Consider the following 14,120-nt stretch of genomic DNA (forward strand, 5'->3'; position numbering starts at 1 on the left):
AATCTTTTCTATAGGACTGTATTCTGTTGCAACATTATCATAACTAACTTTTCTAAAAAAAAAAAAAAAAATCTATCTATTGGATATGTTTCATTCACATTTTTTACTGGAAGGCATGATTTTAAATAAATATGTACTGTATGTCTGTTATGTTGCCTGTGTTTGCCCTTTAGATGTGTTTGTTTGATGTAAATAGGACACATGTGATTATGAAAGTTGAGCTTTTAGATTGTTACACCCTGTTATTGAGAAACACCCAGAGCCCTTATTCAAGCTGGATAATGTTTGACTCAGAATACAAACACTGCTAGAAATGCAAGAACAAGTTAAGGCACGTCTTACAATCTCTGTACACACAAATAAATGCTCCTGTCAGCTGCATGCTGAAATTTAATGACTCAGTTGATTTCCTTTATTAGGGTCTCACATCCTCTGTGGTCAAATGGGTGACTTGGAAATTTAACCTAAGGGGAAGATATTCCACAAATAATTGTACATAAAATGAAAAAAAAAAAAGTTTTTCAAAATCTTCACTGTTAACAGCCATAGGGACTATAAAGTGTACACTGAAAAAAATGATTCATTGAATTTAATAATTTTTTTAAGGTAAGTAGTTGCAATCAATTTATTTAAGCTACATTTAAACAAAAGTTTTATATTTTATTTTACTTTACTAATATTTTTTGTTTAAATGTAGCTTAAATAAATTGATTGCAACCACTTGCCTTAAAAATTGAGTAAATTCAATGAATAATTTTTTTTCAGTGGTAGTATGTGTGCTTAAAAAAAGTTTGGAATAACATTGAGGTGAGAAACCAATTTTTGGCTGAAATATGTTCATAAGGCAGATTTAGTACCATTTATGCAAGAAAATGTAACCCAGAAACTGCACATTGAAAAGCTAATTATCAAAGTACCCGAAAGCCAGGGCAGTCAGTCAAAGTTGAATTTACGTTCTCCAGCTGGAGACCCCTCAGAACAACCTCTGACCTTCAGTACCACAAAGAGCAAGGCTGTAGTCTTAGCTCAGTGAGGGCCGCTCATGTGTGGGAATTGCTTCCTGAGAGGGAATGGTTATAAAAGAGACGAACAAAGAAAAGAACAAAGAACTCTTTGTTGTAATTCCCAAAACCACCTATCATCTAATCTAAAGTAGCAAGATACAGTTTCAGCGATGTCTAACTGTTTTTCTTCAGGGATGAGAGTGTATTTCATTTGATAACTCCTTATGACTATAATAAAGACAAACGTGTTATGCCGCAGGTGTTTGTACATTTAACTATAGCCTGAGAAACATTAAAAGAGACTATAAAGATGAGCTTGGGTTCCTGTGGCCTTACCTGTAAAATCTCCTACCTTGTTCTTTAGTGCTGATAACTCCGCCCCTACAAGCTTTCATCAGGGTTGAGTTGATCTTCTGTTACTGACTAATGGTGTCTCAGTCATGAATCAGTCTTTGTACAAGCATTCGTTTCTGTCTTGCTCGCTCTCTCTCTCTCTCTAAGGTCATTTACCTGATTTATAAGGAACAATGAGTGACTAAATCCCTTTCTCCATGTGGAATGTTTTCCCAGGAGGGCCTGCAAAGGTAGATTGAATTTAGGGCTTTAATATTTAATCTATTTAAATCTCTATATTAGTCATTGCTGTTAGATCTGTATTCCCTAAACATTCTTATTACTTTCTCTAAAAAATGCTGGGTTATTTTAACCCATTGTTAAATATAAACATTTTTGGGTTAACTGCGCTCGTCTCTTTTTGACCCAACACCGAGTTGAAAATAACCCAACATGAATATAACAATTTCAACAATTTTATAATGTTTTTTCCCATAATTTGGACAGTGATGAAAAACTAATCTGCTTACATGTCCAGTGGAATGGATGTGAAGTTGTGTATATTTTTCTTAAAGGGGACTTTTTTCATGTTTAAGTGCTATAATTGGGTTCCCTTTTTTATTAACCTAGAAAATGTGAAAAAGATCAACCCAGTAACTTAGTTTTGGTAAACCATTCTCTGCAAGCATGTAAAAAAAATGTATCCAGTCTCATATAGATGCATATTTTTGAACCCAATATTTTTTGAACCCAGTCTCATGGAGTTTCGTATAAATAGCACGAAGTGTGAAAATTCCACTTTGGCGTGCATATGATAGGCCAGTTCTTCCATTCACTTAAACGGCGCATCTTTTTTTGTTGTTTTATTTATTGGTTTCTAAATTTTTTTCTGTTTTTTATACCATTTTGCTTGGGTTTAGGGTTAGATTTGAAATTTGTTTAAGGAGGTTATTTAATATAGAGGTTTCCCAATGTTTTTGTCTGTATTTAAGCCATGGTCGCTTGGAGTTGGGGTATGGGGTTTGGGTTAGGATGTAATTTTTATAAAACAAAAAGTTGTTCTAACCCTAAACCCAAGCGACAATGGTAAAAAAATAGCAAAAAAAAGAAAAATCTCAATTGGCGCCATAAGTGAATGGGAACGACTGATGTATCATATGCACGCCAAAGTGAAATTTGGCGTATGTATTGCACAATTTTCACACTTCATGCTATTTATATGCAACTCCGTGAGATTGGGTTAAAAAAATTGGTAATTGAAAATTGGCTCCCCTTGTGATGTCAGAAGGGGATAACACCGCCCCTTAATCTGCACTATCCAACCACGCCACTGCCATTTAGTGTAGAGATCAGCTCATTTGCATTTAAAAGGACACACCCAAAATGGCACATTTTTGCTCACACCTACAAAGTGGCAAATTTAACATGCTATAATAAATTCAATTATGAGCTAAAACTTCACGTACGTACCCTGGGGACACAAATTTATTTGACATCTTAAAAAAGTCTTGTGAAATATTCAAATCAAAATGTCAAACTAGTCACAATGCTTTCACTGTTAATGGGTCAGTGAGTCAATCTATTGATTTGGCAATAATATAGCAGCCACTCTTATTTTTTCCACAAACTTTGCTAAATAAATTCAGAGTCAGCAAAAGCTCTGGGTGAAGGGTTACATTTGACCAATGAAATGTATGATTATCATGGAAAAATAATCACGTTTGATGTACTACCATAATTGTGTATACACAAAGATAAATGAATAAATCTTTACAAAAGCCTTATAAACCGAATTATTTAAAAACCATAAACAAATAGATAATTGTTCTTGTTATGTCAAAGGAAGAATTTAATACATTCTTTCAAGTGATATTTATTTGGAGAAAAAAAATGTTTGGGGGTTAATTACAGGATGAGAGTATTTACGAAAATGTATGTGATCAGCCAATCAATTACATACCTACACATAAAAAGGTTTATGGATGTTATGTAGCATAAACAGTGGCTAACCATAATATATGATACGGAATGATGACATTGTAGATTTTACTTTAAACCTTTCCATTTATGAGCAAAAAAGGAACGACTGCAGACCATGAAACACCAAAGCAGGGAAACCACAAGACTCCACTACAGCTATAATCACCACTTGTGGAGGCAAAATGATATAACAGACGATGACCACAGAAGACCGTGGCAAAAGGTTTACCATCAATCCAGTTTAAATCGCATACAACTCTTTATTGTCACTATATAAAGAACTCTCTCGTAAATAAAAGGAGAGAGCGGAAGGATCCACTAAATAAACACATTGTGCAAAAACAGGTAAGTTATCACAATGACATGCTCTTTCAAGAACAAAAGATTATACATAGAGAGCACAAAGAAATGTTATTGCTGGATTCTCTGCCAGCAAAGAACAAAGCCACCAACACTATTAGAAAAAATTGTAAAGAAATTGTCCCTCTTGCTGTCACTAGGGTAGTACCCTTACAAAAAGTACACATTTGCACTTACAAAGTTCATAGTACCTATATTGGTACCAGTGCATATAGACCTTTTGCGAGTCGACGTCACAGTTACGTCACGCGCACATGTGGTGGCAGAAAAACAGTGGAAATGAATGAGACACGAGTGAAACAAACAATATAACTCATTAGAAAATGTTTTGTTGTGCTGTTGAGTGTCAGAATAGGAATGCCAAAATAGATGACCTTCATTTTTATAGTATACCGTCGTCGAAGACACCATTTGAAGATAAACGTAGGTGTTTATGGTTGCAATAAAAGCCCTCAACCGGACAGACTGGAATGATGAAATCATCTGAAAATCTTTTAATAATTTGAATAGAAAATAATTAGAGAATATATCTGTGTTCTGTCGAAGTCTGATCCCTCTATGTGTCTCTTATAGCGTTTTCATCACGTTACGTTTATAATTTATTTAGAAAGATTAAAAATTTGAATTAGTTCATAATATCAATAATATTACCATTTTTAACGTTTTCGTATTTTTTTCGTTTTCTATTACTTCTTTTTACCTTATATCTTAGCCTATGTCATGATGTTTACTAATAAATATATAAACATAGCACGCGCACGCACACACACACACACACACACACACACACACACACACACAATGTAAAGTGTTAATAATATATAAACAGGCCTATACAAATTAATTTGTATGTAAACATAATAGTTTTAGATCAAACACGTAAGCTATAAATATAAGGAAGAAATTGAAAACAGGAAAATGATGAAATATTTAAAAAATGATATTATACAGAATACATGATAGTATTGCTCTTAAAAGTACTTCAGCGATTCATATTGTGAAAATAATTGATTTACCAATAAAAAACAATACATATACATTACATACATGCACACAATTAGTAGCCTGTATTTCAATACCATTTAAACTTTTAATTTATTTAAAAAATAAACGTAACTTGGTGAAAACGTTATAAGAAACATTACACTTAAGGGAAATATAGGGGAAACAGACTTCTACAGAACACCGGATTCTTAAAGATCACAGTTTAATGCTAAAACACTTCACACAGCTATTGAGAAGCATTCACTTTCTGCCACCAGTTGGGCTCCGCCCACAACAAAACGTCATCTCTGTTTGCAAACATGCAAAAGGTCTATTAGTACCAAATGTATACATACCTGTACCAAAATAGTAGACCCTTTTAAATGGTACTTGGGAATTTGTTTGACAGTGAACCGTATTAGCATGTCTCACAAAGATCGTATATCGCTTCTAATATTGTACTTTTGATAATTTAGGCTGTTTTTAACCTGACAAATTGACATTATAATGTATTTTTTTGGGAAGATATTAATAGTTGGCTCAGACACTTTTTTATTCTGTTAAACATGAACACCGAGTTATCTGAGGTTGGAAGTACAGAGTTTCACATTCAAGACGTTCTTGTGAATAGTTTCCCCGTCTGAAATCCTACGATTCTCTCAAGACAGCTGGAGTGTGACCAGATGGACTGGTTGCCATGTCAACCTCTTGATTCCCTCTCACTCTTGTGAAAGTGGGGTGATCATAAATAAGCTGTATTTCATTACTAGATCCTTCTGTCTCACTCTCACATTTCAGCTGATGAGAATGGTAAGGTGTGATGTTTGGATGGTGTCTGTCAATATAAATTAATGCAAAAAATGTGCTGCTAATAGTTCTTATTATGGGGAAAATATTTTATTTGTTCTGCACACTTTAAAAGTTTTTGCTCCCTTCCCTACTGAAAAATCCAGCAAAGACCAGCATAAGCTGGTAGCTGGTTTTAGCTGGTTTAAGGTGGCAGTAGCTGGTCTAAGCTGGTCCTCTCAGCCTGGCAAAGCTGGTCAAGCTGGTGGATCAGCTGGTCTTTCAGCCTGACCAGCTAAGTCCAGCTAGACCAGCTTAAAAAGTGACCAAAACACAGCTAGACCAGCTTAAAAAGTGACCAAAACTATACCAGCTTGCTACACCAGCAATACCAGCTAAAACCAAGCTGGGAGACCAGCTAAAACCAGCTCACCAGCTAATACTGGTCTTTTGGTTTAAAATTTACAAGTCAATTCCACTATAGAGATTAGTTGTTATACTTATAAAGCAGGGGTCTCAAACCTTTTTGTAAGCAAGGGCTACCACAATGGATAAAACAATCTGGAGGGCTACGTTTTGATATAGTCTACTCAAAACTTTTTTGTTTTACTTGTTGATTTTATTTTATTTTACTTGTTGATATGTTTTAGTATTAAAATGTAAAATACGTAAACCAAGCCAAGCTAATATAAAAAATATGTTGTAAATAAATATTACAATTGAGACTATTAATAGAATGTGCTTTGGCGGGCATTGCGGGCACTACAAACCCCTGCTATAAACTAGTTGAAATTTATCAACTTCATTTTATAAGTTGTAGCAACTCGTCTCTTGTCAAGATAAATAATAGTAACTTAAAATGACTTGTAAATCTGAGCTGATTAAAAAATTAAGGCAGCAAAGATTTTTTTACAGTGTACTTTTTATAATGCAAAGTCATTAGTGTACTGAAATAATTTTTCTAACACTTAATTTCTGTATATATTTGGTACTTCTTTTTTAGACAGTGTAGAAAGAATTTTTAGAAAGCGATTTGTGAGCAGCTTAGAGTTATAAGATCTGATTTCACACCTTCACATCCATGTTGAGAATCTTATTGTAGCAGAAATAAGATGATCATGCTTATTACTTACAGCAGCTCTCCTCCCCTCTGGAAAAATCAAAGGATTCTGATTTTTTTTTTTAAGTTTTGCACTGCTTTTCATTCAGTTTGGAGCATGCTGTGGGGTCACATGGAATATTTTGGGTCATAATGAGACGATGTAATCCAGCACATTAATCATCCATTTATAGAGACGTGACACTCTGTGTCACCATGTCGGATTAAAAACGATCACTACACTTGTACTTCATCTAGAGAGGTGAAGTCAGTCACAATGCCATCAATAATAAAACTCTTTCTCCCATTTTGGGTTGGATTGTTTAACAAGTTCCTATTCCTAAACATGCAGCAGACTTATGTGGAGTTGAGTTTGCATATTTTAGTATATAATTATACCTTAAATAAAATTCCACTTCACTGGCCTTATTTTAACCTGTTTAATCACCTATTATACAAGCTTGTTGTATAATGAAAATCCTAATTGAATGTTTGTTGTATAAATGGGATGTCTTTTGTTGTGTTCTTTGAAGCAAAGGATTGTTGAATATAATGAAGGATGAGGTTTCCTCAGGATGTTGCGGTTTTGTATTTGAGTGATCCATTAGTTTAACTGCTGCACCCAAAGCTCATTTGTTTACTCAACCATGCACAGACTCGTAGAACTTTGACCTTTGACCTCTGACAGATTTTGCAAAAAGGCTCAATCAAGCAAATAGTGCTGCTTGCCCTTCAACCCCTTAGTAAGTGGCATTTTTGTACTGGGCTCCCCCCCCCACACACACACACAATGCAAAAATAAATCTACATAATAAAATAAGGCTCAACTTTATTTTCCAGTTACATACACATTTAGCTCTGAGTGAATGATCTTATGGTTGTGGTGAATTATATTCAGTATAAGTTACACAAAAATATCATGCTAGTCTTGTCACAAAATATGAAACCATTCATACAGGCACTGTTAAGTGCTGAATGGACAGGATTCACTTAAAGAATGTCTATCTATCTCTGGGCTGTAAACCTGTATATTCTACATTCATCAAAGTCACACCTTTTAATTCACAGCCTTTGTTTTTAGTTATAATCAAGACATCCATTACTGAAGAGCTGATTTAACAAGTAAACAGACGGGTTTGCAGCACCACACCTCAACGACAGATTTGTTGAGAATTATAAGAGGCGAAAAATAGAACCCAATTGAATTGCTCTGTTCAGAATTGGTATAAAAAGTATTCACAATGAGTCTAATGTTATAAAGACTGCAAAAAATGACTTTATTACTTAGTATAAGTACAAATATCTAAATTATATCTTAAATCAAGTTGAACTTTCTTAATGAGCAAAATGACATTTTTTCGAGGTTGCACGAAGCAAAGTTCATGACAACATGTATGTAGCCCGTCATGTGTGTGGTTTGTAATTTCAAAAATGTGTTCGCCGCGTTGAGCGAACCTGTGTCCATCACGTGTCACGTCAAAACAAGTGCCCGCTGCAGACGCGTCCAAAGGGTTTATGATAAAGAGAGGCTTGCATTTGCCAGATACTTGCATAATCTCATGTGTAATCAGAGTTTACGGTGTTGGGAGTGTATTTTGTTAAAGTGAGCGTCTCTTTTATCATAAACGGTTTTGACACTTGTGCAGCAGGCACTTATTCTGACAAAACACGTGATGCAAATGGTTCACACGACACAACAAACACAATCATGAGCAACACACATGACACTCTGAACACATATTTTGAATTTGCGCCCCTTGGAAGAGCAGTCACGAGCCGCCACTGAAAATGACCTTAGAAAATAAATAAAACTAGTTTTTAGACAAAAAATATAAAATTCAAGTGAATATTTTCTTAAAACAAGCAAACAAATTTGCCAATGGTGTAAGAACATTTTTCTAGATTTTTTTCTTGAAGTACATGTTTAAGAAAAAATTAAACTTTTTTCAAGATTTTTTTTCTTGACCAGATGAATGTAAAATAACATTAAATAGTACAACATGTACTCACATCACATCTCTGGTATAAAGTAGAAAGTTTAGTTACAACATGTTATGTAATCTGCATAACCTGTGGGAATTTTTCAAATTTTTCAATTTCTTTTTTAATTTGAAAGCCCTCAAAAACATACATAGTACAGTTTTATAGGTAAATTGCATAAATTGCATTACAATTTATTTTTTAAACACTAAAGAATAAACAAATAAATAAAGTATAGTGACACCTCAAAACATTTGATTACAAATAATTATCAATTAATTATCATCATTAAAAAATAATGAACCATATACAAAAAGCCGAAACCTTTTAAATGCAAAAAGGTTTTTATAGAATATAAAGGTTTTTATAGAATTTTATAGAAGGTTTTTGTGAATTCAGTCAATGTGACAAATGTGAGAGAGAGAGCGAGAGAGAGAGAGAGAGAGAGAGAGAGAGAGAGAGAGAGAGAGAGAGAGAGACAATAGAGAGCAGGGTAACAAAAACTCACTCCATTTCCATCTGAAAGGACTTTCCCAGCTTGAGCTGGAGAGAGCTGAAGACGAAAATCATCTTCACCTCAGTAGCTGTCTCACAGTTTCAAGGAAAGTGGAGGTGGCATCAGCATGACTGTATAGAAGTATCAAACCATGGTTGAAAATGATCATGGTTTGATCTGCCCAAACTAACTATAACACTCATTATCAAAAAAAATTACTATTTGTTTACTTTTTGTTCTCAAGCCTCAGTGTTATATTACATTGTCATAGGCCTCTAAACACAACCAAAGAAATTATTTTATAATAACCTAAAAACATAAAAGACTACAGTAGATACACAGGTGGATATGGGATGTGACCCAGATTTCTACCTCATACACAAAAGACAGTTGGGTGTAACTGTTGTTTCTCATTTATCTATTATCCATTTGTGGTTTCTGTTGCTGTTACATTTAAAGTCAATGATAAGAAAGTCAAGCTGGCCTTAGCAGGAAAGGCCTGTTCTGCCTGAAGCCTGTACATAAGATAATATTTCATCTCCAGCTTTTTGAATAACGAAATAAAGCATCATGGCTCTCTCACACTCCCATTGCTTTGGTTTTCAGAGAGCTCTGTGGCTTTGGCAGTACAGTGCAGCTTTTGTCTGGCAGTGTTTGTTTATTCCAAGCCAAGCTACTGTATATGTCTCTATGTGATTTAGATTTTGTTTTTGAGGGAAATTTTAAGCACTCTCTCCTGAGACCAAATGGTTAAACACACAAACAAATTGCAAACCAGTCATGAAGATATATCAGTTGATTGTTTTGATTGTTTTTACATAATATGCAGTTATATGTCTCTCAAGAGTGCTTATTATAAATTAGAAATTCAATCCAACACCAAACAATGTCTGCATTTTCAGCAGAGCATGCTGGGAAAAGAGGGTAACCTGACTGTAGATTGAATAGGAGGCACATTCAAGGGCTGAAATATAAAATAAAATAAAAATGAGTATGTTGAAATGTTACTGTGTTGTTTTCACTGCCGATGTTTGTTCAGGTGGTGCAAGATAAGTATGATGATGATGCAAAACGTCTAAATACATGCATTCAGCTGACGCTTTTATCCAAAGCAACTTACAATGTAAAATTGATGGTATAATTATTGTCTACTGGGAATCAAACTCTAGGGACTATACTGTTCAAAACAAACAAACCAACCAACCAATATACATAACAACATGGGTTACATTTTGGTGTCAGACACTCTGTAATTTTTATTTAACTGTGTTGTTGTTACATTTATAAAAATGTTTCATAAAGCACTGAGCTGACAGAAAACCACAATTGTTTTGACTGTCTGCAAAAAAGCAAGTTTACACATTTTATGTATCCCATTTGATTTATATCCCATTTTTATGTCAAGCATGTAATTCAGATTACATGTTTGTAAGCCACTTTTAATAATGCTTTATGAGTATAAATGTTAAATGCCTATTAAGATTTTTAAAACGTGATTCTTGGTGAAACTGACCGGATGGGGAGAGTTGGGGGATGTGAATCTCCTTCTGTACTTCTCTCCCATGAGAGGGAGGACATTGATTTGAATCCATTTACTGTGGGGTTTTTCGTCTTTATACTCCCTCAAGGAACCTTAAGATATCCACCCAACCCTACCCCCGACACAGACAGCCATTATGCGTCTCTGTCCTCCATCCCCCTCTCAAGGGAAAAGTAAACAGGCCTCCCCTCCTCCCTGGATTTCTCACTCAACCATCTCACACTTTTCATTCTTTCAGGCACCTCCACTCTTTCACACAATTAACACAGAAACCAGCCGAGCTCACATAAGGCCAGAGGTTTGCATTCGATTGACCTCCTGGCTGGCACATTTGCTGCAAACACAGAGCTGAGAGCAGAAATGGGCCGATTGATGTGTTTAAAACGAATTTCCAGCGAATAAACAATTATATATATTTTCACACAATAAAAATCGCTGGTATTTGCATTTTTGCAAAAGCTTGTACTCCTATCAGACAAGCAGACATCCACACACATAATAGCATTATAAGGCCAGCCTTTTAAACAAAAGGATCCAACCCAAGGCCATAATGCAGCTGAGAAAACAAACTGACAACATGTTCCACAGGTGGAAGAATAGCCTACAAACAAAACACACACACAGTCATAGTCTCAAATATTCATAGGTTTCTTCTGATTTCAAACATTGCGGGTTTAATTGAGGTAAGCAGGAAAGATAACATCTAAAGGGGGATGGAGAGGTTAACAAAGCAGTTATTTAGTGAAATTTTAGGCTTTGACTCATTACAGACTTACTGTTACTATCTTTACAAAGTAAAGATTTGCCACAGTTTGGAGAACATTATTATACATACTTGGCTGCAAGTCTGCATTTCCTGCACAAATGTCGTCACCTTTCCATTTTTATGAACGTGTGTTTAATCCTAATTGATTTTGTACATTAGGGATGTTATATTGACAAACGTAATAATGATCGTCTCAATGACCTCATTATGGCATCATCTCTTGTCCATTTAATGGTACACAGGGAATTGCCTTCTGTCTCCACAAAACCACTTTGAAACCCGATCTTCATGAAAGTTTCATGTTTGGTGAGGCTATTATCATCTCACATAGCAAATCAGATCAACCGGCTCTTATTATTACAAAATATGCTCTTTTTAAGAGATTTATGCAACAACTAACTATTCGTATAATCACATGTAGTACAGCCAGTACTTTTACGAACAGTTTGTTCATAAAAACAAAAACAAAAATTAGATTTGAGGAACTCATATTCAAAGAGCAGGTAATAACACAACAATTGGCTAAATGCAGCTGGTTTCTAAATGGCAGTTTTTGTATAGACCGCATTATTCCTTGTGAGATAAAAGAGTTGAATGGGATAGAAAGACACCATTGTCAACATTGCTGGAACGAGGCGGGGTATTATTACCTGCAGCCGATATAACAAAGAGGACATGAGTATCCAAGCACACAAATTGTAAGAAATGAGTTAAATGCAAACCTTAAAAGAATTGTGTTTTTAGTAAAAAAACAATCGAATGTTGATTTCGCTCACTTAAAGGAGCATTTCTAATCTCTATTGAAAGTGCGTCATATTTGTAGTCTATAGTCTATATAAGCCTATTTTGTTTGATTCAGGTGTGTTGAAGATGAAGAGATTCAAAGTTAGAGCCATTAGAGTTTAAACTTCAAAACTTTTTACATATTTATTTATACAGGCCAATTGTTGTTTATGCATAGGTTAATGTCTATATAGCTTTCTGATTATATATATATATATATATATATATATATATATATATATATATATATATATATATATATATATATATATTTTAAACAGTTCATTATTTAGGAATTTCTGAAGAATCTATGAAGAGATGCTTTGGTCTAACATTAATTTTCTTGGAAAATGTAAAAGACTTTAAGATTAGTCTTGAATTAGACATCGTAACTCATTATAAATATGTTTAACACTCAGATTACTAATGCAGATCCAAAATGAATGTGAGAGATGAGACATTTCCTTTACCACACATTTTAATTGCAAAAAATACTTTTGGATTCATTTTGACTCTGTAATACACCGGCAGTCTAATATCTGCTCTACAGTGTTGTACACTATTATCTCAGTAAGAAAAAAAGTGCTTAGAGATGGACCGTTTTGCAGGCAAAGCCCTATCCATCAGGACCATCATACGTCCTTCAGAGTTTCTAGACATCTTCATGATGTCACATCAGGCCTGTGACGTTACAGTAATATTTTGAATTGGAGTTTTCTCAGACCCCAAATTCATTCTGGGTTCTCCACATAACTGTTTCGGTGAAACAGTCAAAGAGATACAAAGCATTTCCACATAACAGTGTTACAGGGATTTCACAGTGCTCAGTACAGAAGTCCTTCAAACTCGGGCTATGCAAATTACTGGCAGCTTAAAGGGAACCAGCCCTTTTATGTAAAAGAAATCATTTTTGGTTCATTGACATGCTTGAAATGTCAGACACAAGTCCATCTTGAAAACAAACATCATGAATGTCAACAGTGCAATGATAAAATGCCATGTCCAATGACTCAAGGTATCAGCGATGGTTATCGCTTCTTCTTCTGTTTGAGGGCTTTTCGTCGTTTCACTATCATTTCATACAGTTTATCCATTCCCTCATGAAGTCCCTCGCCAATGATGGCACAGGCTGGTTGGATATGATATGTAGTGGCTGGTGTGAGCTCCTGAAGGGCCAGTTGTTTCTCTATATCCGCCACGGGCAGAGATTTCGGCAGGTCTTGTTTATTGGCAATTACTAACAATGGCGTTCCTTGGTTTTCAGCAAATTTGGTCACTTTATGCAGCTCCGTCTTAGCTTCTTCCAGTCGATCTACGTCGACAGAGTCCACCACATAAATAATGCCATCCGTGCACCTACTGTAAGATTTCCACAAGGGCCGGAGTTTCTCCTGTCCACCGACGTCCCAAAAATGACAACTTAATCCTTTGGCCGTGCCGTTACTTAACTTGATCTTCTCCGTGTTGAATCCAATCGTGGGCACGGTGTTAACAAACTCGTTAAATTTCAGTCTGTAGAGAACCGTGGTTTTCCCTGCGGAGTCCAAGCCAAGCATCACTATGTGGAGAGACTGAAACGCGGATATATTGGAGAAACTGTTTCCCATTTTGAATCCCGCTTCCTCTTGTAAAAACCACTGCGGTAAACAACAGCAATTCGACCAAATTTAGATTGAAATTGCTGTAGGGATCATTGCTTCGCGTTTATTGCTGAGATCAGCTGCTGCTGCTGCTCCTCTATCACAGAGTCTGCGCAGTCGCAGTCGCAGCTCACATCAACATTTTCTTCTCAAACTGCTTAAAATTCTTCACGAAGGACCCGATTGGCTTGTGTTCAGTTTCTTCGGACCCCTGGGCTCGCTACGACATTAGTGAAGAAATAAGACGCTGAAAAATCTTTTAAGGGTACACGACAATGGTCTGTAGTCCCGCAGTGGTGATCACGAGTGAATGTATAGTAATGAATGAAGCCTTGCAGCAGCAGCTGTGCTCCCCACACGCTGAACAAA

General features: G+C 35.4%; 1 protein-coding gene across 1 annotated transcript; it reads right to left on the reverse strand.

The window, feature by feature from the left end:
• Positions 1-12,571: 12,571 nt before the first annotated feature.
• On the reverse strand, positions 12,572-14,120 carry arl4cb (ADP-ribosylation factor-like 4Cb). Its single transcript, XM_055216022.2, has one exon. The coding sequence runs from the start codon at positions 13,716-13,718 to the stop codon at positions 13,140-13,142; it is 579 nt and encodes a 192-aa protein (XP_055071997.1). The 5' UTR covers positions 13,719-14,120; the 3' UTR covers positions 12,572-13,139.

Source organism: Misgurnus anguillicaudatus, chromosome 17 (assembly GCF_027580225.2).
Source record: "Misgurnus anguillicaudatus chromosome 17, ASM2758022v2, whole genome shotgun sequence".
Lineage (NCBI taxonomy): Eukaryota > Metazoa > Chordata > Actinopteri > Cypriniformes > Cobitidae > Misgurnus > Misgurnus anguillicaudatus.

Coding starts and splice junctions, on each gene's coding strand:
- arl4cb (XM_055216022.2), bottom strand. CDS start 13,718: ATGGGAAACAGTTTCTCCAATATATCCGCGTTTCAGTCTCTCCACATA.